A 23,223-nucleotide genomic window follows, 5' to 3' on the forward strand; every position below is an offset into this window, starting at 1 on the left:
TAACAGCCCACTGTCGTCAGATCAAGTCATTGTAATGTTCACTCAGTTCTGTGTATCACCAGCAATATCTACAATGCGTGTGCAATACTGGGAGCTTTCTGGGAATTAAATACTTCATGTATCACAACACACTCTTGGATGTGTGTGTGTGTGTGCACGTGTTTCCCTGTACTGATGCCTTCTATACATTTTATCCCGTGCGTGTGGAGCAGTTTGTGCTACCATGGCAACTCACGTCTGAGCTTTCTTTAGTGTGTGCTGCACTCGCTGGTGTGGGAGCAGCAACACACACACACATGCACACACAGTGCCAAGGCAACTAGCAAGACTGCTAAGGAATACTTAACAGTAGGGGGACACTGACATTCTGGGAATACTGTCTGAATACTGCAGAGGTTTAGACCAACAAGAACGGACAACTGGGTGTGGTTGTAATTCTACTGGACAGTGTATACACCCGTGTTGAAGAGACTTGTGTTTATAGCATAACAAGGGATGGGAAGGGTGTTCTGAATCAACCAATAAACCACTGTCCACACACATGCACACGATGCCTGCCCGTCCTAAAGCATATTTCATCATTAGCTTTAAGCAGTTAATCCTCTGCTCCACTGACCACGGCTCAGCTCAGCCAATTTCAATAATCTGCATCTGGGGCTAACCAACCAATCACACACACACAGACAAGCGCACACATGCAAAACAAGGACACAACCAACCCACAAAACATATGGGACTGGTCCAGAACAATAAATATGGTGGAGCTCCAACATCCATACACACACGTATCTGTACACAGTCATTTGTGTTGACAGAGAGGCAGGTTAGAAAAAAAACCTGTTCATTCATTAGACAGGGGATGCAATAGACAGATAGTGAAAGGGAAAAGGATCACTATAGCTGAACAGAGGGGTAATGAGACAGTCAAGTCAGGGTAGGCTGTACAGAGCATGAAACAGATATTGACAGAGGCTGAGTCAAAAGTGAGACTTTGACCTTTCCCTTCCCAACAACAAACATTAACCATTCAGTGTTGGAATTGATCCGTTTCTCGTGCATGCCATCTCTCTTGACAACCCTAAATGACAAATCTCCCTGGGCACACTACACCCCTCCTTCAAGAGGCTATAATTTTGAGTGTTACCATTCTTCCAGCTGCCTCTCCATCTCTCACCATCTCCTATGTCAGTCTACACTTTCCTTTCGCTTTCTTTCTCTGTGGTTGCCCCTTTTCCTTCCCTCTTCGCTGTCTGACTATATAGAATGAAAAGTAGTGGCAGCGGTTAAGAGGTGAACAAACTGCCATAACACCTTGCTCTGTGCCTTTGGCCAAATACTGAAAAATGTTCAATGGAAAATATGTTTACTCTATACCATCATATTCTGAACCGTTACCTTTGACTGTGTTTTGTATAAATTGGCAATATTTAGGTCACAGAAACACATTTGTCCAGAGCGTACCTTGACTTCATTACCTTGGCATGTACTGCCTTGCTCATTTTTGAGCAACTGTCTCAGTCAAGTTCAAGGTTAGATGCTCATTGTATTGAGCGCCAATGCTCCCCCATTGAGATGGACAGAGGGGAGATGCATTAGCACCTCGGCAGGTGGCCCTCAATCTCATCCCTCCCCTCTTTTTTCTCTCCAATTCTTCCCTCAACACCTCCCTCTTGTCCTCTAGTCCACCTCTCCAGCCACGGCCCCATGGCCAGCCTTTGTCCGGTACTATGTACATGGATTGTTGTGTGGGTCTAAGTGTTCATTGATGCATGCATGTCCTATCAATACATGCAATCGTGTGCAATGTGTGAATATCATGCATTTGTGTGAACACCAATGTGCATCCCTCATGCTGATGACCAGATGACCATAAACAAAACCAAAGTCTACAGGGGGTTAAGGCTTTCCCCTTGACATGCTGCTGTGCACTGACCTGCACTAAATGGGTTTAAACCTTACCCAGCCACAGCCTTTTATCTTCATCACATCTCCATCTCCTCCTTAAGCCACAGACCAACGAACACACAAACTGACCGACAGACAGTCTGACAGAAGCCATATGGTCCATTCACTTCCAGTGGCAGGAGGTAGCCATCAAAGAGCTTTCACAGCAACTCCACTCAGCCATGGACAGAGAGACAGAGGGAGGGAAAGAGATGAAGGGAAAAGGAAGAGGGAAATTATGAGGAGAGGGCAACCAGAGGTAGAGAGAGGGAGGGGACGCAAAGAAAAAAAGAGAAGAAAGAGGTGGGAAGAGGAAAAGACCTATCATCAATTAAAAAAAACTAGAAGTGAGGAAGAAATAAAAAAGAATGAGGAAAAGGTATGGAGGTGTACAGATCATACAAGCCCTGACAGTTTTAAGCCTTGTACAAGACAGTAAAGGCCAAACATGACTGTAGCTGTTGGCATGTACAGACTTCCACTGATTTAACAGCACTGCTTGTTTTTATGCTGACATGAAACTGTTGGAAAATGCAGCTTAGACTGTGTCAAATGGACTTTACACAATACAGCCACTCAGCATTAAAGACATCTAAGGCAATGGTTGGTGTCTGTGAATGGATTTCAATCTGCGTGTTGGGTCAATATTTGTGAGGATGAACGTGAAATCAGTAGACCATGAATGCAAAATGAGAAATTTTGGCTCAAAAGACAGTAAAAGCATTAAATATGGGGCAAAATTGCTTTCTGATCCAGACATACTCTCCAGACTTTGGCACGTCTGTTTCCCTACACCATTAAAATTATCTTTCAGAATGGCTACAGAACCCACAACATCCTTCTGGCCACAATAATCTTCAGATTCATGCAGGAGAATCAATCCATCATAATAGCATCTAGTATCCTGGGGAACCTGCCCAGCCTCATTTTCTTCACAGGCTTACATTACATCAACATATTCAATGTAAATGGAGCCTGATAACTTAACCTAATAACACATCTCCAGTTTAAGTTGAAGTTAAGGTAGAGGTTAGGGTTAAGTACACATTGTGTGACTTAAGGATCAGTTTAGGGCCTTGAGAAGTCATTACGGTAAAGAAAGTCATCTGTACATCTGTGCTTTGATCACAGGCCTAACCTTATATTAGCAAAATTTTACTCTAACCCCCATTACATTAAACTACTTCACAAGCAAATTGAATTTAATTCACTCAGCTTCCACTCCCAGCTCAACTTCATGATGTCATAAAAGCGAGCCTGTAAACACTAACATTTAGCTCAACCAAACACCACTCCATTAAAGTCCATCCACTCTTTTACCGTAATTCTTGTATTTATTCAGGGTGACGTGTTGGTCACAAGATCATAAATAACAGTGGGAAAAAATGGAGTGAAAGACGGTGTGAGAGAGAAGATCTGAGAGCACCAACTAGGAGGGGGTTGAGGGATGGAACAAGTAAGATGGAGGAGTGTGTATAAATCAACATCCATTAGCCGAGGGGTTATAAAGTCACTGATGAAGGAGGTGGACTGAAGCTCAGACTTTTTATTGTCTTGTTGTTGCCTTTTATTGCCTGTGATGTCATCTAATGGTATACAGTTAATGACAGGGGAGGGGAAGTATGTACATGGGAGGGGAGGATGGGGTTGTAATGGCACTGTGTGTGCACGCCTGTGTTGACACAGAATATTGATCACCTTCGGTCAAAGCCTGTGAGCGTCTGTTGGGTTCTTTGCCGGAATATACCATATGTGCACAATCTGATCTTCATTCATGTTGAGTGTGAAGGAGAACAAAGCCAAAACCCTGCAGACAGGATTCTTTCAAGTGCCAGCACTGCAAAATGTCATATGGGAATTAAGTGGGGAAAAAAACAGATATTTTCTCAACTTAATATAGATATACGTTTTATTAAATTGAAATTAACTCAACTTAAATTTTCTAGCCTTTACAAATGGATCACTCAGAACATATAAATGAGCTGTTGAGGTTTTTTGATTTGAATTGATGAATTTGCATAATTTAGCCTAAACTAATTCCATGTAATTTAAGTTTTTAAACAACATGGGCATGTTTACACAACTTCCAGCATTAAATTACAAGATAGAAACTTGTCGTCTTTAATACACATGAAACCTGGCCATGGTTTTTCATAATAATGAAAACAGCAACAATGAAGGTTAGTATTGATTTCAGTCACTATACCTCTCTACACATATTACGGTCACTGAGAGCAGCCTGTTGTCTGTAGCGATAACACTGATAGAAAGTGTTTCTGATAGCAGCAGATGCGGCTGGAAGATCTTCATGTTAAACCAAAACAAACACAACATATCCCATTACTTAAGTTAAAACTGATGCATATTAATCTATTATCCTTTAATCATTATAAAATTAGATGATGATACAAGGACACTTGATGCAAATCATTTCACTTTGATTTTTAAGATTAAAGGGCAAGTTGTATTTCACAGTGAATTAGCAGCTATTATTGGAGTAATCAATTAGTTGACAATATTATATTAATTACTAACTATTTTGACAATCAAAGTATTGATCTGGGCAGTTTTTTTGATGAAAAAGATGACAAAAAGTCTCTAATTCCAGGTTCTTGAATTTGGATATTTTCCTTTTTCTTTACTCATCCAACAGTAAACTAAATACCTTATGGTGGTGTACAAAACAAGACATTTGAGGATGTCATCATTTATAGACTACTAATAAACTAATATATTGATTGAGAAAAAAATAAACAGCTTAATCCACAATGAAAATAATTATTAGTTGCAGTCATACGTAGTCCTATGTAGTTTTTGGGAAAAAAAGCCTTAAAACGATCTGAGAGAAAGAAGAAAAGCCTGACGATAAAGGAGACTAAATATTTCCTGGGTTTTGTGAAGTAAAAACAGTCACAAAACCTTAGAGTTTGTAATGTTTTTGATACTCAAAGCCACTACATTTACTTACTTATAACTTACTCTCATTACAGATGAGCAGTATGTAGTAGATATCTATACAGGTGCTAAATCAGCTGAGACAGCAGCTCAAACTAACATCAGCACTGACTCACATTCAAAGTTGGCTCAAACAGTCTTGCTTGTACTTACACAAAAGACTGTCTGTATGTTTTTCTCTAAAAAAAAGCATTAAATTTTGCTCGCTCTAATGTGTATTTTAGAGGCACCGAATTGCTGTTAGTCCAGGAGTTTAAATACTTAGGTGTGCTTTTGGACTCTACTCTTTCATTTAAAAGTCATATCAAAATATTAGTTAAAGTAATTAAATTGAATGTATCCAACTTCAATCAAATTAGTAGGTCAATGACTGATCAGGCTGCCATGATGCTTCTGCACAGTATGATCTTCTCACACATAGGCTATTGTATTACTAGCTGGTCTTTGACAGGCAGCTCAACATTAAAACCAATTGAAAGTCTTTTTAAAAGAGCTTTAAAAATTCTTGATAAAAAAAGTCTTCCTATCACCATTGTAACATTCTGACAAAATTCAATCTTAAGTTTTGAAAATTTGATTACATTTAAAAATGCTTGCCTGATCTACAAATGTTTACATGGGTTGGCGCCACCACCTCTCTCAAATTAGATTAAATATAAACCAACCAGTCACGGATCACCAGGGCCATAAGCAGGGCTGACTGTGAGGTGCCAGTTAGGAAAACGGCTTTTGGTCAAAATGTCCTGTCCTATAAAGGTTGTGTGCAATGGAACAAAATACCAACTTCAGTGAGGGAGGCCCAAAGTTTTAAAACTTTCAAAGGTCACTTAAAGGAGTGGCTCAGATCTAATCAAAAATGTGAGCATTGACTGATGGCACTGAAGAGCACCTTATGGATTGATGTGCAGTGACCTGGTTGCTGAGATGTGCTTTATGGGTTCATGTGCAATGCACTACTGTACTTTATCATTTGATACAAAATTCTAAAAACCCAAATGATAATGATAAATGATTAATTTATTGAAATTTAGTGTTTGTGATGAATTTATGAACTGATCAATGTCATACTGCCTTGTGGTTGGGAACTGCTCATGCTCTGACGATCTTCAACCATTTAATGTTTTCCTTTGAGTTTTGTCCTATGTCTTTTGTTCTTCCTGCCCTTTTTGGTTCTTTTTTCCTTTTTTCCCCTTTGTCCTCTCCTGTCCCTCCTGTGTCCTCTTTCACTCTGTCCCAGTTTATGATCAAAGTGTATAATGTTAGTTGTGTTCTATGTTTTGATTTCTTTTACATATTTTTTCTGTTACTGTTTAATGTGACCATTCCAGCAGCCTGTCTCGGGACAACAGATGGAAATTAGCCTGTGGCTATAATCTGACATATTTACATATTTATATGTTCATTAATATGTGCTGTCCCTATCAAATAAATGAATTTTTTTTTAAAAAAGATATGATTACATATTTCCCATTATAAACATCAGCCTGCTATGCTGGTTACCTCATGGAAATCTGCTGCCTCGATCACTGTGCTCCTGCATGGACTAAAACATCAACAGTAACCAGCACAGGTAAGGTGCCAGTAATTAAAAATAAGAATGTAAAAAACGGCAATCCTCACTGCCTCTGCATCAGTTAAAAAAAAAAAAAGAAAAGAAAAAGATCATTTGTCATTGGCTGTTTATCTTTGTTTTAGTTTTTCCCTCATTTTTCATCTCTCTACATTCAACTGTGGTCATACAAACGCTCTCTTCCCACCTTCTCAGCCCCCTTCATAACATTCATTTCTCGAATGTAGTCCATCTCTGTCCAATCTTCAGCCTCCAGCTAAACCTTACTCTGCTTCCCTCAGTCACTCAGTCTCTTCTCTCCTCCTCTCTGTATAATACTGTGTTCCCCAGGCCTGTGAAGCTCGCTGGCCTGGCCGCCCCCAGAATTAGTCTCAGTCATGGCCCTGCAGTATATGTGTGTGTGTACATGTGTGTATGTGCGAAAAAGCAGAGTAAAAGTACAGGAGCTACCAAGTTCTATCACACCTAGCAGCAGTGCATCATCCCATTAGTTCTGAAAAGAGCTGCCACATGCAGGAGGGCACAGGGGCATGAGGGGGGTCTAAGAGGGAAGCCACAACACACCAAAACCCAGCTTATCCAGTGCTGTTCAACTCTGAGGGGACAAAATCTTGTTCAACCAAGGGCTCCGCTGTCACACAGAGTGTGACATGTTTTTCAAGGGAGAGACAGTTATGGTCAAAGATGCTCACAAATGCTATGGGTAACACTCCCAGCTGCAAAAAGAATTTCCCATTTTGAAGGGATTTCCACACCATTAAAAGCCATTTTTGTTTCCTAAAATGAACTGACACATTATCAAACTGTTATACAAATATGAAAAATACAAAATCATTAACACAAATATAATTTATCTAGCTTTGCGTAGTTCAACAATATCCTATTGTTCAGTCACACCAATTGGTTAATAAATGATGCATTTCATCTTATTCTGATCGTTTAATTTGCCTCAAGAAAGAGATAAGAAACTTTGTCTAATCGATTCTGCAACATGCTGATCTGTGCTGTCTAGCAAGTTCTGGAACATGCTGATGTGTGCTACAATCTGCCCCCAGGGCTCTGGATTTTATACAAGTCCAAAGTGAAGGAAAAGTACAGCGGATACTCCTGATACTGGGTGTATACGAGTGTATGTGTGATATATGGTGCAGAGGGTGAGGAGGATGTTGAGAGATACCAGATAGGCTTGACTGTAGGAATAAAACCCCCTCAGGGGCTCTGCTGATCCCCTTTCCTCAAAACACACGCACATACACCACACAGAATTTCTCTTCACAGCAAAGTACACACACTTCCTCCATTCAGTCTCCCTCGTTTTCATGCATGCACATACACCTCTTCCTACTGCAAATACAGCCGACTCAGCTGATTTGCCTGAAAGTCAATCTGCCTTTCGACTACTATCCGTCCTCCAATCCAGCAGTCCCCAATTCCCAGTCCAAACCTCCACATGCTAAAAGAGAGAAACCAAATCTCTGCTTCCATATATTCAACCATCTATGCGACTTTTAATAACGGTATTTCTCTTCCTTACCTTCTTCACTCGTCCACTTTTTGTGCCCACGAAGACCAGCGAGTGGTTCTTGTAGACGTAGGCGATGACAGAAGTCATTTTATCGATGGCATCGGAAAAGAGAGGCTTGCCACGCACCATCTCAGACACGCCCAATGGTGCGTTCATGTCGAGGCCACAAAAATCATCGTCTATGGTCAAGAGCTGCAGTGGAGAAGAAAAAGAGGGATGAGTACACGCATGTTTCTGTCCGTCTCATGAATAGTGGACGTATAATGTTCTCAAATCTAAATTTCAGTAAAGTGGCACTGCTTGGTCAAACATTCAGGACATTTTGTGACCATTTTTGAAAACAAAACTATGCCACAGATATCTAATAGAGAAAAGTTGGGGGCGTCGTGCAGTGTTGCGCTTACAACTGATTAAAAAAAATAAAAATAAAAATCAAACAGTGAGCACAGGCTCAATCAGAATAGGTATCAATATATTAGATCTAATTGCCACTATTTTCATAAGGGAAAGGTACATGGATGAGGGAGGTCAGCAAAGGAGAAACATTTTGTACTGTTTGTCATTGAAAATCTGTGAGCATTTATGCGTTTGTGCGTCTACTGGTCCACATACAAAAAACAGCAAATAGACAAAAAAGCAAGAAAGATGAAGATGGAAGAAGACTGCAGTCAGGCTGGAGTTCTGTAATAGCACCAGAGGCTGCTCTGTCAGGCACAATTCCCCACCGTCCACCCAATGCAACAGCAACTGCAGAAATGCCACTGCAGCAAGATATTCGATGTGAAGTGATTCAAAAAGAACTGAGAGAAATAAAAAAAAAAAAAAAAAAAAAAAAAGAAGTGGTGCACTACCACAGGGCTCTGAGGCAAATCACTGCAATGCATCTAAATATATATAAAACTGAATTAAAGTGGGGAGAAACACGGCTCTGGATGGCGGTTCATCTGTTATGCTTTTGGTGTGGACATGCTGCTGCGATTTTGCAATTACATGCAGATAGGTGTGCTTCATATTTTGTCCTTGTCTATGTTTTGTGTTTGCATGCAGGTGTTTAATCCAGTCAGGGGGTATATTCTTACCAGTCACTGTGGGCAGAATGACTTATGGGTTTTGATAAGAGAATAATGGTGTTGGGGATTGGTCATTATTCTGGGAGCAACACTTGGTTTAGTAGTGAGGCAGGCACTGCTTGATTAATGGCTTAGCAATGCGATAGGTTGCTTTGGGGAGAAATTACTTGGCAGGTGACTGAGTTTACACTCTTTAAAAAGCACAGAAACAGTCGGACATTAGATGAGATAGTGGGTGAGAGTCATGAAATGCACACTTTACTGTACTGACTTGATGAAACCAGACTCCAAAAGGATTTATTTGAATGCATAAATAAAGCCCCTGGACAATGGATTATAACCAGCATTAGTTCAATATAAACCACTGGGCATGTGCAGGTTGATGACAAATAATTTACACAAAGTCAGCTTCAAAATAAAGTTAAGGCCCCTTTCCAGTCATCATTTAAACCCCTAAAAACTAATCTGTGTGCTTAAGTCACATAATTAGATTTGTTCCGATGAAAATAATCCCTTCCTGCCTTTAAATTTCACTCTTAACTCCCCTCCTCTTTCTCCATGCACCCTCTCCACATGCTGCAGGTTGAGCATACCAGCTCAACAATGATTGTTCAAACAGTACAAATTTCTACACAAAAGCTTGCTGGTAGCCATAAATGACTGGCCCTGAAACAGATTCTGAGAAAGAATGAAGATACATCAAGTCCGGCTCTAAAGGCTGGTGAGATTGGCTCCTTTGGTTTACTATGCATAACCCTGGCTGTCAGAATCTGTGTCAGAGTGTTGAAGTTTCAACATACAAATGCATGCTCAGCCACAGCTTTGACAGGTTATTTTGCATGTGATTCTAGCATATACACGGGTATATGGTAACAAGTTGTGGAGAGCTTAATATTCACCAGTCTTTAAAGGACAAAATGAACATGTCAAGTATAGCAAAAGAAGAGGCCTAAATGCGAATATGCGACCAAAAAAGTAACCACTTGGCTACAGTTGGCTTGTTGAACTGTCAGTGGTGGGATGTTCTAGGGGTTAGAATGCCTTTTGTTTATGGCCTACATTCCATTTTTCTTCCTGGAAGTGCACCCTTTGAGCGCTTGATAAATCTTACAAGTACCGGGTGTTAAAACAACCCATCCCTAAATCATCATCACAAGTGTCAGACCAAGCCACAGAGGACATAAGGGATCTGCTTTCATTAGCCAAATGGAACATGGCGGGTCTAGGCCATGAGCTTTGGGCTATGATATGCGATTATATGGAGTGGCAGGAATGATCAATAGTTATAACCTAAATTTGGGTCAAGATCATGTCATATGTTAAAGAGGGTTAAGATGAAGATTAAAAGGAAAAGGAACAAAGACGGATGAACACAAGAAATATAATTGGTAACCAATGCAGACTGAGATGCCAAAAAGAGTAAATAAAGATGAATATCAGAGCACAACAAAAGCATTGGTATGGACAAATTTACCTCCAATTTGCTATTCCAACTCCTTGTCTTCCCGCCCCTCCACCACCCCTTGACCTTTTCAGAATGAGCTGCTGCCAAGACTGCACTCTCTTTCCTCCAACTCATGTGGTGCTAGACTAATGGCACTCCGATGAGAACCAGGGTCACTACTTAAGGGGTCATCCCCCCAATGCCTTTTCTCAAGTAATCAGAAATGCCATTTCAATGTATTCATTCTTACTTGTTGTTCATGTGTCAGAAAGAAATCACCTTCATGTCATCATCAGTCATAAAGGACGCTTATCATACTTGGGTTCAAAGGTTAACAGGGTGTATCAAAAGCAGGATGGAATATTTTCTCATATTTGTGGCTTTGATGATTGAAAGCTTCCTCAGTGGATAATAAAGGTGAATGCATCTCTCCAAAGTTTAATTACATTTCCAAAAAAGTGTTTCATCATTTCCAAAAAAAGTCCCTTCGTATCTGTCTGTCTGTATAAGTAAAGGGAGATGCGTGTGCAAGAAGAGGGCGTTCTTATGTGCATCCTTGCTGCCAGCACTTGCTATATTATTTCTACCGGTTGCCAATCACCACCATCTCTGTTCTCTGTTCGGAAATCTAATGAAACATACTTTGCTTGTCAGCCCTTTCAGGAAGCAGACACATTTTCATTATGCCACCACCAAAACATGACATTTGTAGTTGAGATGCCAGAGACGTCTCGAGTCAGAAAGCCAAATATCAATGTAGCCCTTGACGTTGTCTGACACTAAGACACTGCTGTCGCTGCTTCCATCATGTTTTATGCCCTTTTTGTTCCTCTCAAACCTCCTAATTAAAGCAGTTTCAGACTCAGAGCTTAATATTTTAATGCTTTTTTCAGTCAACCGTTTTTCTCTTAACTTCCAATGGCCCTTGCTGTACAAGTCATAGCACTGACGGCCAGAGATCATCCATCTTGACCTTTAATTTTCTCCTTCTTATATTGATCAATTTCTACACACAGATTAAAGAAAGTAAAACGGTGAATGAGGGTTCAAACCTCTCTGTTGCTGGGTGCTGCTGATATTGAAACTAATTATTACTGGTGCAGGTAAAATTAGTTTTACACATCAGAAAATTAGCCCACTGACTGATTAGCAGCAGACGAGCTACTCCAGTGAGTTAAACCTATAAAACACAAATCCATTTCTTGGTCAAGCCCGACAGGTATTTCAGCCAGCATCCCGCAGCGTAGCAACTGAGGAGAAAGATGGAGGGTTCCTCCCTAAAGACAGAGAGACAAGAGAGCAGAGTCTCCGTATTTGGACAGAGGCCAGGCACTGAGGCAGAATCAGGTCACTCTCAGCCGTATCCATCTCTCTGCTTCTGTCTGGCTGCCAGCACCAGCACAAAGAGAGCTCTCTTCTGGACTGTGCAGAGGGATCAGCAGATACAGACTGGAGAAAAAGAGAGGGGGCAGTGGGCGCGCGCAAAAGCGAGAGTTGCTCAATGCGATTATTGGGGGATTGAAAGAGATCCGCTCTCCAACGTTCTCTGATGTATGGCCTAATCTGAGCTCCTTGCACTGTTGTGAGGGCCCATTCCATTGGCCGCAAGTTCACGAAGTTAATGACACACGTTAAACCACAGACGTTTTACTTCATGGCACTGCTCAACCATTGGAGGCTCCAAAGAGACCATTTTCTTACATTTCCAGATATTCTGTTTTATTGCAGTTATTACACAGCCTGTGGCTTTTCAATGACTTCTTCACCAATCCATTCTAGTGTGCCTAAACTGCTCTTCCTTTATTCCAAAAATTCATTATGCAACATTTGTTAGTCGCGATTAGCTTGTTCTACTGTAGAGTCATTGATGATTTTGCAGGAAACCTTTTCTTTAAAGAATGACTGGAGTCAAATGAGGGGAAAAAAAATGTATCATAGTAGCTGCTCATTGTACAATTAGCCGCTTGGTCATCAACTATTTTCCTCTTGCCATACTGTGCTAAATGACTAACCTGCCAGGGCGATTGTGGCACTAGAGAATTATGTCATGACTAGGTGGGTTTGCAGTGTTCATTGCAAGATATAGTGTAAACATTCAGCTTCCCTATAGTAAAACACTGGTTGTATGATTCCTGCAGGTACATTGAGCCACTTTGAAGTAAAACATACCAAAACAATATTCATTACTTACAATTTATGATTCACTATAGATCTAGATAGGCAAAAGAACGGTCAATGGCACCAAAGCATGTGATTTCTTTGAAGGGTTGATTTGGCATACACATTTTAAAATTTCTTTACTACAAGATATTTAGCTAAATATTGTTAGTACAAGTCAAGACAAACAGTTTTGTTGTTTTTATATGCAATAAGTGTTTGCATCACCCAGATTCTGTTCACTACAAAATGTTCAGCAAAGACTTATCAGAATCCATAGATTTCAACAAAAGCAAAAAAAAAAAACATTTATTTTACACTTAACCATTTATCAGCCAATATTCAGACATGTGCTGATGCTTACAAATATTTTTTTTTCTTCTTTAAATGTTTCATTTTAGAAAATTATTCATACCTCTTAAAACGGTCTCAAGCTTTTGAGAAAATACAAGTGTTTATGTCATTCCAAATCGTCTTGGTAATTTTTACTATCTGCTATAGCACTGTAACACTGTAAAAGTAGAGAGTAGTCTATGTAGTAGTTCTCTGGTAAGTTACTAGTCAACCGAAAGGCAGGGCTAAAGTTTAAAAATCTCACAAGGCGAGACAGGAAGCCAAAAGTCATTCTGGAGGAAAACATCAGGCAGTCTGCAGAAAATTTGGCCTTGGGCAGTATTGAACATTCCAAGAAAACTATAATCTGAAACATACAGTGGTACAAAAGTGGTCAAGAAATGGTTAACAGAAAACAAATATTCTGGAGGGAGCTTAACATCAGAGTGATGGCAAAGAAGCCTTCCTGCATAGAGAACCTAGGAACTGTCACAAAGATTAGGGGAACAAAATCCCAGTGGACACTCATTCCCAGTGGAAGTTAGGAAAGTCAGTGTATGAAAGGTCACTAGCAATTACAATTTGATTGCTGAAAATACCTTTGTTTTGGCTTTTCCGTTCTTCTACAATTCTAAGATTGATTGTGGTTACCATTTTGATTCAGCTACAATGTTTGATTTCACAAGTTTAAATGAACCTCTACCCTTCAGTTGTCGGTGTGACTGTAAGAGTGTGTGTATCAGACTGTGCCGAGACATGTCCAACTACTGATCCATGGTATCCTCCACTACACTACCAACTTCTGACAGAAAATACCACTACACACACACACACACACTGAAGTAAAGGCACAAAAAGTAAACCGTGCAATTCACAATTCACTCTGAAACTTGACTAAAAATACCGTGCCAACTCTGTGCACCCTCTTCTTTATGCCTCATGTTTTGTTATTCACTCCTGACATTTAGGCACAACCTTCCACATGTTGCATCCCGTTTTCATGAATGATTTTGACTTTTCCCTTTTTGACAAAAACTAATCTGGACACTGTCCAATCTATTAGGTATCAGAGGATCTATTTGGGCTTTTAGATGCTTCTTTAAAGCACAAATAGAATCAAATAAGACAGAAGCACAATGGCAACAGATTGCAGAGGTCAAGATGAAGAGTATATGTCCAAGGCAAATAACCTTGGATGAATTGTGGACCAATGAATCCAGTATGTGGAAGGAAAAATTAATGATCTCCAAAATGAATAACATTGTATGAGGAGAGACAGGAACAGCTCCATAGGATATTCAAAGTAAAGTAAAGACTTCCTTTTTGTGAAAGCTGCCTCAACATAAAACCTGAATTATTCTTCTCAAAGTCAGATGTGAACTATATGAGCTGGAGTCATTGTGAATCAGCTTCTGATGCCTGGGGTTCACTGCTCTTTGCTGCTTTGTTATGGTATCCACAGGGTGTTCCAAAAGAAGGAGCTTTTTTTTTTTGCAGCGCTCTGACTGAATCATGCTCAAAATTCAGTCTGAATGCACAAGTGTCAACGTGAACTTCAAGAGCTGTCACCACGTAGATTTAACTTCTCCTCTGCATAGTGCCCTGGGGATGGTTTCGAAAACCAGTCACAATTAGGACTGAAGAAAGATACAATACACACACACACACACACATATACATACATATATATATACACACATACATACACATACATATATATATATATATACACACATACATACACATACATATATATATATATATATATATATATATATGTATATATATATATATATATTAGGGCTGGGACTTTAACGTGTTAATTTCGAGAAATAACGCGTTAAATAAAGTTCCCTAGTTTGTGACACACCGGTAACGCTGATGAACGCTCCAGCCCTATAGGTGGTGGTAATAAACCTAAAGTCTGTCTGCAGCATACGGTCTATGGTCTACAGTGAAGAAGATACACAGGAGTGAGGTCAACACATAAGGAGGTTTGGCGAACAGTGAAGGAAGATGAGACTCATTGAGCTTGTTGGGAGGAAATTATATATGTGTGTATATGTGTGTGTGTGTGTGTGTGTGTGTGTGTACCCAAATTCAGATTGTTACCGTTGTACACATTAATATTAACACTTAAACTGCAGCAAATTTGCATACATTGTTTTGTATGAGTACATTAGACTGGACACACACCTACAGCAAAGTTGATTTACTTGTGTGCTCTGTTGGCAGGTTTTAATATAAGGAGGCAGCCTGTGATATTCTGTCAATTTTTGTTTGTGCTGAACAGCTATAACAGTTGATAAATATACGTTAGAGAAAACAATCAAGTCAGGAACTAACAAAATAGCATGACAAATTTAGAATGAAACTAAGGATTGGCTACAACAGATAGGAGGCCATCGCAGGAAAGATGGGAGTTCAAGAGGTGCAGGAGTGGAGAGAAAAAGGAAATCCACAAACCAGAATAGGGGTTTCAGATTACTTCCTAATCCATTATTTCCTCTCCACTATGTACTGGCATAAAATCATTATTTCTTCCCAGAATGATTAGTAGGGAGATTTATTTTCTTCCAAAACAAGTCAGCATGCATTACCAACCTTACCATCAGGGTTCATTTGTTTATTAGCTGTTAGTCAGTTACATCCTTTGCAATCCAATACAACAGCTATCGTATTTTGTTTTTTTAATGATAAAAGAATCTATGATGTAATGAATCATATAAGACTATGACAACCGTAATGGATTTGTCAATGACTGGGATTTACTGTATTAGTAGTTGAAGTGGATTAGCAGATTTGGTGTTCTACATTTTATATAGCTTGGTAGACAACAGTATATTTTGCAGAGCTGCACAATGAATTAGCTTAAAAATGAAAACATGGCATCAGCTGTAAATGAACACTGACAGGCATGAGGTAGCTGTCAGGCTAAAAGCAAACTGTTTCATTTGAAAATGTTCAATGAATATAAATACAACATGTTTTACAAGCAAGGTAAAGTAGTTTTCCTATAGTGCTAAGTGAATGTGTACAGTTGACAAGTATTGCATTTTATTTCTGCATCTGTCGGTGGGCCATCACGATAAGAGTAGGTATAACAATATGTTCACTCCGCTACACGAGAGACCTGATGTTCTCTGCAATTAGGTGTAGAAAATATGTGCATATATCAGTATTGGCATTCAGCCAAGATGAGTTGGAAAATATTGGCATACCTGATGCCAGCAACAATCCAATATGATGCATCCCAAATATTCTGAAAATTTACTTTTAAACATTTTATGGTCCTGCTTCCTGGGGAATCTAAGAACTAATGGGAAAAGACGGAGTACAGAATGATTTTTAAATACTTGACAAACAGAAACAAGTGGAGAAAGAACTGAAGCTTCCAAATTCAGTCCATGTTTTCAGGCTGAGGCCAACCAGCACGAAGGAAGTGGGAGACACTTGTTTAATCACAGAATAATGATATTGTGATGGATTCTGACCTTTAGCAAGTGGTATCATGTATGGAGATTTAATTAGCGAGCCAGCCAGCAAGCAGGATAGCGGATATGTGGATGGAGTGGGGTGAAGTGGAGTGGGGTGAAGTGAAGTGGGGAGGTGGGGGGGGGGGCAGTCTGGATGTCCTTAATGAATCTGCGAGCCTTTCCCTTCCTGAGGATGTGGCCTAGACTGACTCATCAGCAGTGGCGGTGGCAGCCAGTCACTGATTAAGCTCCGCAATCAAGGAGAGGAGGGATGGAGATGACCAGCAAAGGAGACATAATCATCCAAAGGTTGGTCAAACACAGAACAAAACCGAGGAAAGAAAAGCCAATAACATGAAAAGCGAGAATGACGGGAAGACAGAGAATATTCTAAGAGTTCCTTTCAAGTGAAGGATGAAACAAGGGAGGGATGAGCACGTGTTGGGGGCCTGTGAGAGAGATCAAGAAAAAGACTCAAAGAAACAGCAGCAGCCGAGTAGAATAATCTAATTAATTGGAGTGAATTCAGAATGTGAAGTCGATAGCACATGACAAATGTGAAAGAATAGCCCGTGGCATGTTAGTTAATGACATGTAATTAATGATCATTAGCAGAAGGGATGAGGGGATGGCCGTAGCCTGTCAGAGACTTACAGACGACCTTGTAATTTTCTCATCCATGTTTGGGGGGGTTGCGTTTCAGTCTGTGCTTAAGGAAAGCATTGCAAGAGGAAGTCAAGGAGACAGCAGTGCAGATTCAAAGAGAATGAGAAGAAGTGACGATGGCAAGTATTGTTATAAGTATGTGGAGAGAACGAGGGGCAAAGAGAGAGGAGAGTGGCATGGGAAGCGAGCAATGAATCAAGGATGAGAGGGAAAAGAGAGCAGAGTGAATTTATTGCAATCCCACTGTTTTGTTGTTCTGTTTTTTTCTGCTGACACAGTGAACATGGAGGGAACAGGCAGCGGTTTTTTTATAGGTCACATGCCACTTCACAATGATCTATGGATGCAGGCCCTTTGCAGACTTATACTGTTGAGCACGCATTATGTGGCTCAGCCAAGCATGGCCATTTGGGGGAGAGAGGAAGCACCCCCACACACACACACTCCGTCTCTTTCCATCTATCCTCTCTTCTGCTCTCGCAATCCCTGTAAATTCCTTTTTGTTCTCTATTTCTCCCTGTTTGCATCTCCACCACTATGACTGAAAGCCTCTTAAAGATAGTGTAAGGCATCAAAGGTCTGACAAGTGCAAGCGATTTTATATGTAGGCCTGTAGGCCGGTATGTCCTGTAAATGTGTTTGTGTCCTTGCACACAGTCGTACTTGGTGTGATGATTTCATTACTCATCATTGCAGGACACACATTGTAAAAAATATAAATGATGCATTTTTGAATGAAGTGTAAATAAAAACACTACAGTATGCAATTTCTAAAAAAATAAGTAAAGAAAACAAGACATTTTGTTTTGGCTTTATTAAACATCCTTACTTTAAAGTAGCTACACACATTTTTTCCCCAAAATATTCAAGTTTAAAACATCAATTTCTTCGTTATATCTTCAAGTTATTTATCATTTATGAGCATTAATTTTTTTGCCAGATTGCTGGAAAACAACGGGCGCCTATAGAAGCAAGGGATTATTGTGGTTTTGGCCGTTATGCATATGTTCTAGCAGAGACAGTGGTTAAGGCTATCCACATTTGCTCTGAATGTGTTTCATCCATTTCAAAATTGTGTGCGTCTCTGTGTGTGTACATGTTGGCCCATACAGCCAGACTAGTCTAATGAGCCTGGAGGCTGTTCATCCTCTCCCTAATTGGAGGAAAAACACATCATGTTCGAAATACGATACCATTTGAAAGACTGAGAAAAAAAGCATTAAAGAAAGCGAAAAACAGGGAGCATAGTGTGAGAGAACGGAAGATACTGAGCGATGAAGAGGGTAAGATAAAGGGGCATGCCCTTAATACAAGGCTCCTTCTCATCTAAGTTTCCTCTAGCACTAACAGCCGACATAGTGACACAATTTTAAAAAATTTAATGGTCTATATTTTGTCCATGTCATTTTTTTTTTTTTTTTACTACAGTTTAAGGGATAGTGGGAGTTTTGGTCACAGCGGCTTGTTTGGAATGCTCTGTTGACTATGAAGGACTAGAATAGTTCTTTAAAAGCTGCTGCTTGTGACCATTGACCACTGCAATGTATAATAAACATGATCTCCCTGCAGAAACCTGCAAGATGAGAAAATGCCTCTAGTAGTAAAGAGTGGCAATCAATATGTGGAGAAAATGCTCTTTAACAGAAGTCTGCAGCACATCATACTCAGTTACTAATGTGTTTTAAATGTTGATAATGAATTGAACTTGCAGATATCTAATGTGCTACACTAGTCAATTGCATCTGAAAAGCCACTTTTATAAAAAATATTTATACAAAAATTAGACATATGCACACTGCAACTTTTAAATGCAGACTTCAGTCCGAATTTCATATTTTATCCAAAACATGAATCTCTATTAGATCTTTAACTTTTTTTTTTTTTCTGGAGCAAATAGGAAACAGGGCAAGCTTGTGTAAGAAACGTGTAAGAGTTGTAATGGAGCAAGTAAGCCATCTTTGATTTTTATGCGACTCCTCAATTAGAGAGTCTTCTGAGTACAGGAATCCAAAAAGCAGTCTGCCTTCCACAATTCCCAAAGCAACCTTGTTTGCTATGTTTAAGATTGTGCGCATGTGTCGGCATACTTTGTTAGCTCTCTACTGTACACCCAAGGGACATACAGATTCGAGAGGATGTGAACGATGAGTTTAAACTACATTTCTGATGATATCTGAGGCACAGGGCTCCCACTCATGCATCATTTAAAGCAGTGAAGGAATTAATCTAAAAGTAATAACCAACGATTCATAAAAATCAGCCATGGGATATTAGAAAGACAGCCATCCATCACAGGCACACATGGGGTGGAAATAATATTTGCTTACAACTCTTTAGTTCTTATAAAGCACATGTACAGGTTTATAACTGCATTTATGGAGTTCACAAGAATATGTTTATCTGATTTAATGTTCAAAAAATGACATTTTGCTTATACTGTACACCTTTTCTTCTTACCCTGTGTCTGTAACAATTTGTATTAGGTGCTGACTCTAAGGTCTGCTGTAATTGGTCAGCTGGTTTAACAAAACATAACCCTAGATCTGAGTATAGGGATGGAGCCCGAACCGAAGCAACTCGAGTGAGGAAATAAAGCCAGACTGTGAGGAAGCTGCTAATTCTTTGTTGACTGTGTTCCAAACTAGCTGCTAGGCAGGTGTTATGCAAATGTGTTACATGGCGGGAAAAAAAAAATTAACTGAAGAAAAGCCTGGACTTTAAACAAGGTGATTCAGGCAGGTAAGGAGCAGTGTTTTTCAGCGTTTGTGGACACTCTGGGCTTTGTAAGTTTGAAAACTTTTAAAGTTGCATAACACCAAAGGAAAGGGGGGGCAGAAGTAAATACTATAGGTTCTTTAACATTTATCTAATTTGAATTTGGTAAATAAAAGAAAATATATATTGGACATATTTACATCTACTAATGTTGAAATGATAAACCTTCAACATCTGATTTATCTAAATTTATACATGCATTTAAATATGACTATTTATGGCTGTAGTGTCAACTTAAATCTGTCTTCTCTAGATTGCAGTAACATAATTCAATAAGTATACCATAAAACAATGCATGTAGCGCCATTACTCTACTTTATCAAAAATCTCTCAGCTTTGAAAAGCCACCATGTCCATTCCTCCAGTAGCCAAACTTACAAGTGTGATGGCACGTGTGTGTATGTGTGTCAGAGTTTATCTATCTCCTGCAGAGTCCACCGTCACTTGTTCAGCAGGGTCTAATTTATGCGTTGGCGCATGCTGAAATGGCATCATTCCTCAGCGCTAACCCCTGTGTGCTCCCTCACACTTCCTTTCCCTGCTGACAGCTCCACCCCAGGCATGATTTATCAGACCCTCAAGCAGCAGACAAAGGCGCCCTGGCACGTGTGCTGTGCCAGAGACAGATTAATAGATAAACACAGTGATTCCAGAACCAAACGCAGGAGAGGGTCAACTTCATAATGTCTCTGCATCGTGCATGACAAAGGTCAAAACAATATGGTCTGTGCAGCATGGGAAGGAAATTTATGTTCCTGAAATATGACCATAACAAAGTCATCAAATTCTTAGAGGTATTTCTATCTTTTGGTAATAATGATGACTGGACTGAGTAGGGAAGATAAAGTGCTATTATCATAATAATTATTCTGTTTTTTGTCAAATATTCTAGTGCGTTATTATACATACAGTAATTGCAGTTTCTGTAATTATCTATAGGTTACAGAACAAAAAATGTACCAAAGACATGCAAAGCGTTTCAAACATCCATCTGAAATGATATACCTTTGACTGATTTTCACAGTGAAAACCAGAAGTTCAGAGTGCAGTTTTACCTTAAATTTGGCAAATACATATTTAACCAGGCCTGCAATGTAGACGAAGAAGAACAAATGTACTCTGATCAAGGTAATTTCCTATTTCTTCAGGTTCATAGCTTTTATTAATGGTGTAATATGAGATCAAGAGACAAAAACGCATGAAACAGCTTTGGCTGCTTCTGAAGGAGGTCTAAACATGTAACACCCAATTTAACCTTGTTTTTTATGTGCACAAAGTGAGAAATCAAATGAACTGAATCACTGAATTTGTAATGCTGTTATGGAGAATGGAATTATGGTAATTTGGCTGAGCATTCAGCTACATTGTTTAAAGGGTGAGCGGATTAAAAGAGGCAGTGGATGGTTAACATCTCATCGTAATGGGATGGAGCTTGAACCCACCCAAGAACACAGTGTTAGTGAAGCTCTCCCGCAGAGCACCCAAGCTCATTATAGTAACATGGGAAAGTGCTGTCAAAACTCGTTCCTAGTATATACTCACCTGTAATGTCCTTCAATCATAAATTATTACAAACAACAAGAAATCATCTGCGATTTGTTTTCCTTATGCAGTTTTATGCGCTATTCCTAAATGAGTGGGTTTGATCAGTTTTTCTCCTGACAGAAATGTGCAACACCTACTGTTCTGGAAGAGGCTATAGCACTGGATCTTATAATACATAATGCAGTACACAGTGTACATGTACAGGCGCAGGACATGTGGAATAATTAAGATCTACCAATAGAGTCCTCTTATTCTGCACTGCAACATCAGCATTTCGACTGTTTGGTGTTCTTCAGAGTTTGACTTGTTCTCGCACTTTCCTAGTGCTCTCATTAATTTGGTGAACCTACAAAGTTACAAACTGTGTGCTCTAACAGTACTCACCGCACTGCTGCAGGGAATATCTTTGACTTTGAGCCAAGCCAGGTCCAGTGTGCCCTCTCCCTTGTAGCAGGACTGCAACCTTTCCTTGATTTTCTCGTTGATCTTTCGCAGAGAGAAAACACACAGTGCAGAGTCCTGGGAGGCCTGCCGAGGACGTCTCTTTTGGCCTTTTGAGAAGACAGCAAACAGCACATCATCATCTGGTGCCACATCGAGTGACCGTGCCAGGATAGCGCCAGCTTTTGACAGGTAGGCCGCCTCAAGTAATCGATACTCCACATTGCCACTAATGCATCCAATAGGCACCTCCACATAGGAGTTGAATGCAGTGTCTGCCTTGCAGAGGCGGACTATTTTGGAAGTGTACACTTGTTCCCGACCAGCAGAGGAGGAACCAGTGGTTGGTCCACCTCCCATTTCAGGCTGCAAAGTCAGAAAATAGACAAAGCTCCCACTGGCAAAGCCATAAATGTAGTATATGTCAAAGTCTGGGATGACAGTGAAGGTATCTGAAGGGATCTTAATCATAGAGGCCACAAACTCATCATGGAAGACGTAGGCAAACATGCCATCCTCCTCTGAGTTTCTGGCCAACTTTCGGCTAGAGATGGTAGGGAAGTACTCAGGCTTGCCATCCACTGCTGTGGCTACAAACAGCATGTCTGGTGAGGCATTGCCATAAGAAACAATGACGCCAAACACAGAGCCACTCTCATTAACACCAGAGAGGTAGTGCTCCTTCTTGTGGAAGGGCTCTCCTAGTTTGAAGAGGTCATCAAGACGAAGGAGTTTGCAAATGCCCTGGTAGAGGCTGCCACAAGCCAGCAGCCGGTTCTCCCTGTAGTCCATAAGAAGCATCTTGTTGACATTGTTGGTGAGTGTAAGTGGCTCACTGCACGGCTGAACAATACGTGGTGGGTAGCACTTACGGTTGTCTTCATCTGGGCCAGTCTCATGGGACACCTGGACCTCTAAGCCAGGGGACAGTTTGTATATGCGATTTACAGCTCCTAAATAAACATTGCCATTGCGATAGTCCACCGCCAAATGGTTAAATGTCCACTCAGGATTCTCAGCATGAAATGATGCATACTCCTCCTCCTGAAGCAACGCTGTGATCACTTGGGAGCCGGCACTATGAGCCTGTGGGGCTTGCACTACTGTCTGTGATGTCACAGGAAGCACCAGACTAGACAGGAAGCAGCATACAAAAGCATAGGTCCGTATCCTGGTGAGGGGCATCATGGCTGTGCTCAGGGTGGGACTGGTGAGGAGAGGGATGGAGGCACAGTCCAGTACTGTTGGCCAGTCAGGATCAAGCCTCTCTTGAGATGGAGGACATTATGTACCTACAGAGAAAAGAGACAGAACTTGGTGAA

At 40.3% G+C, this 23,223-nt stretch overlaps 1 protein-coding gene across 1 annotated transcript in view; it reads right to left on the reverse strand.

Annotated features, from left to right (window-relative positions):
* The window catches only part of plxna4 (plexin A4), a 252,777-nt gene that overhangs the window by 203,254 nt on the left and 26,300 nt on the right, over nucleotides 1-23,223 (reverse strand). Inside the window, 2 exon segments of the mRNA XM_022195665.2 lie at nucleotides 8,004-8,186; nucleotides 21,845-23,193. Coding sequence (XP_022051357.2) covers nucleotides 8,004-8,186; nucleotides 21,845-23,089 — 1,428 coding nt within the window. The 5' untranslated portion in view covers nucleotides 23,090-23,193.

The sequence above is a fragment of the Acanthochromis polyacanthus genome, chromosome 1 (genome assembly GCF_021347895.1).
Source record: "Acanthochromis polyacanthus isolate Apoly-LR-REF ecotype Palm Island chromosome 1, KAUST_Apoly_ChrSc, whole genome shotgun sequence".
NCBI lineage: Eukaryota > Metazoa > Chordata > Actinopteri > Pomacentridae > Acanthochromis > Acanthochromis polyacanthus.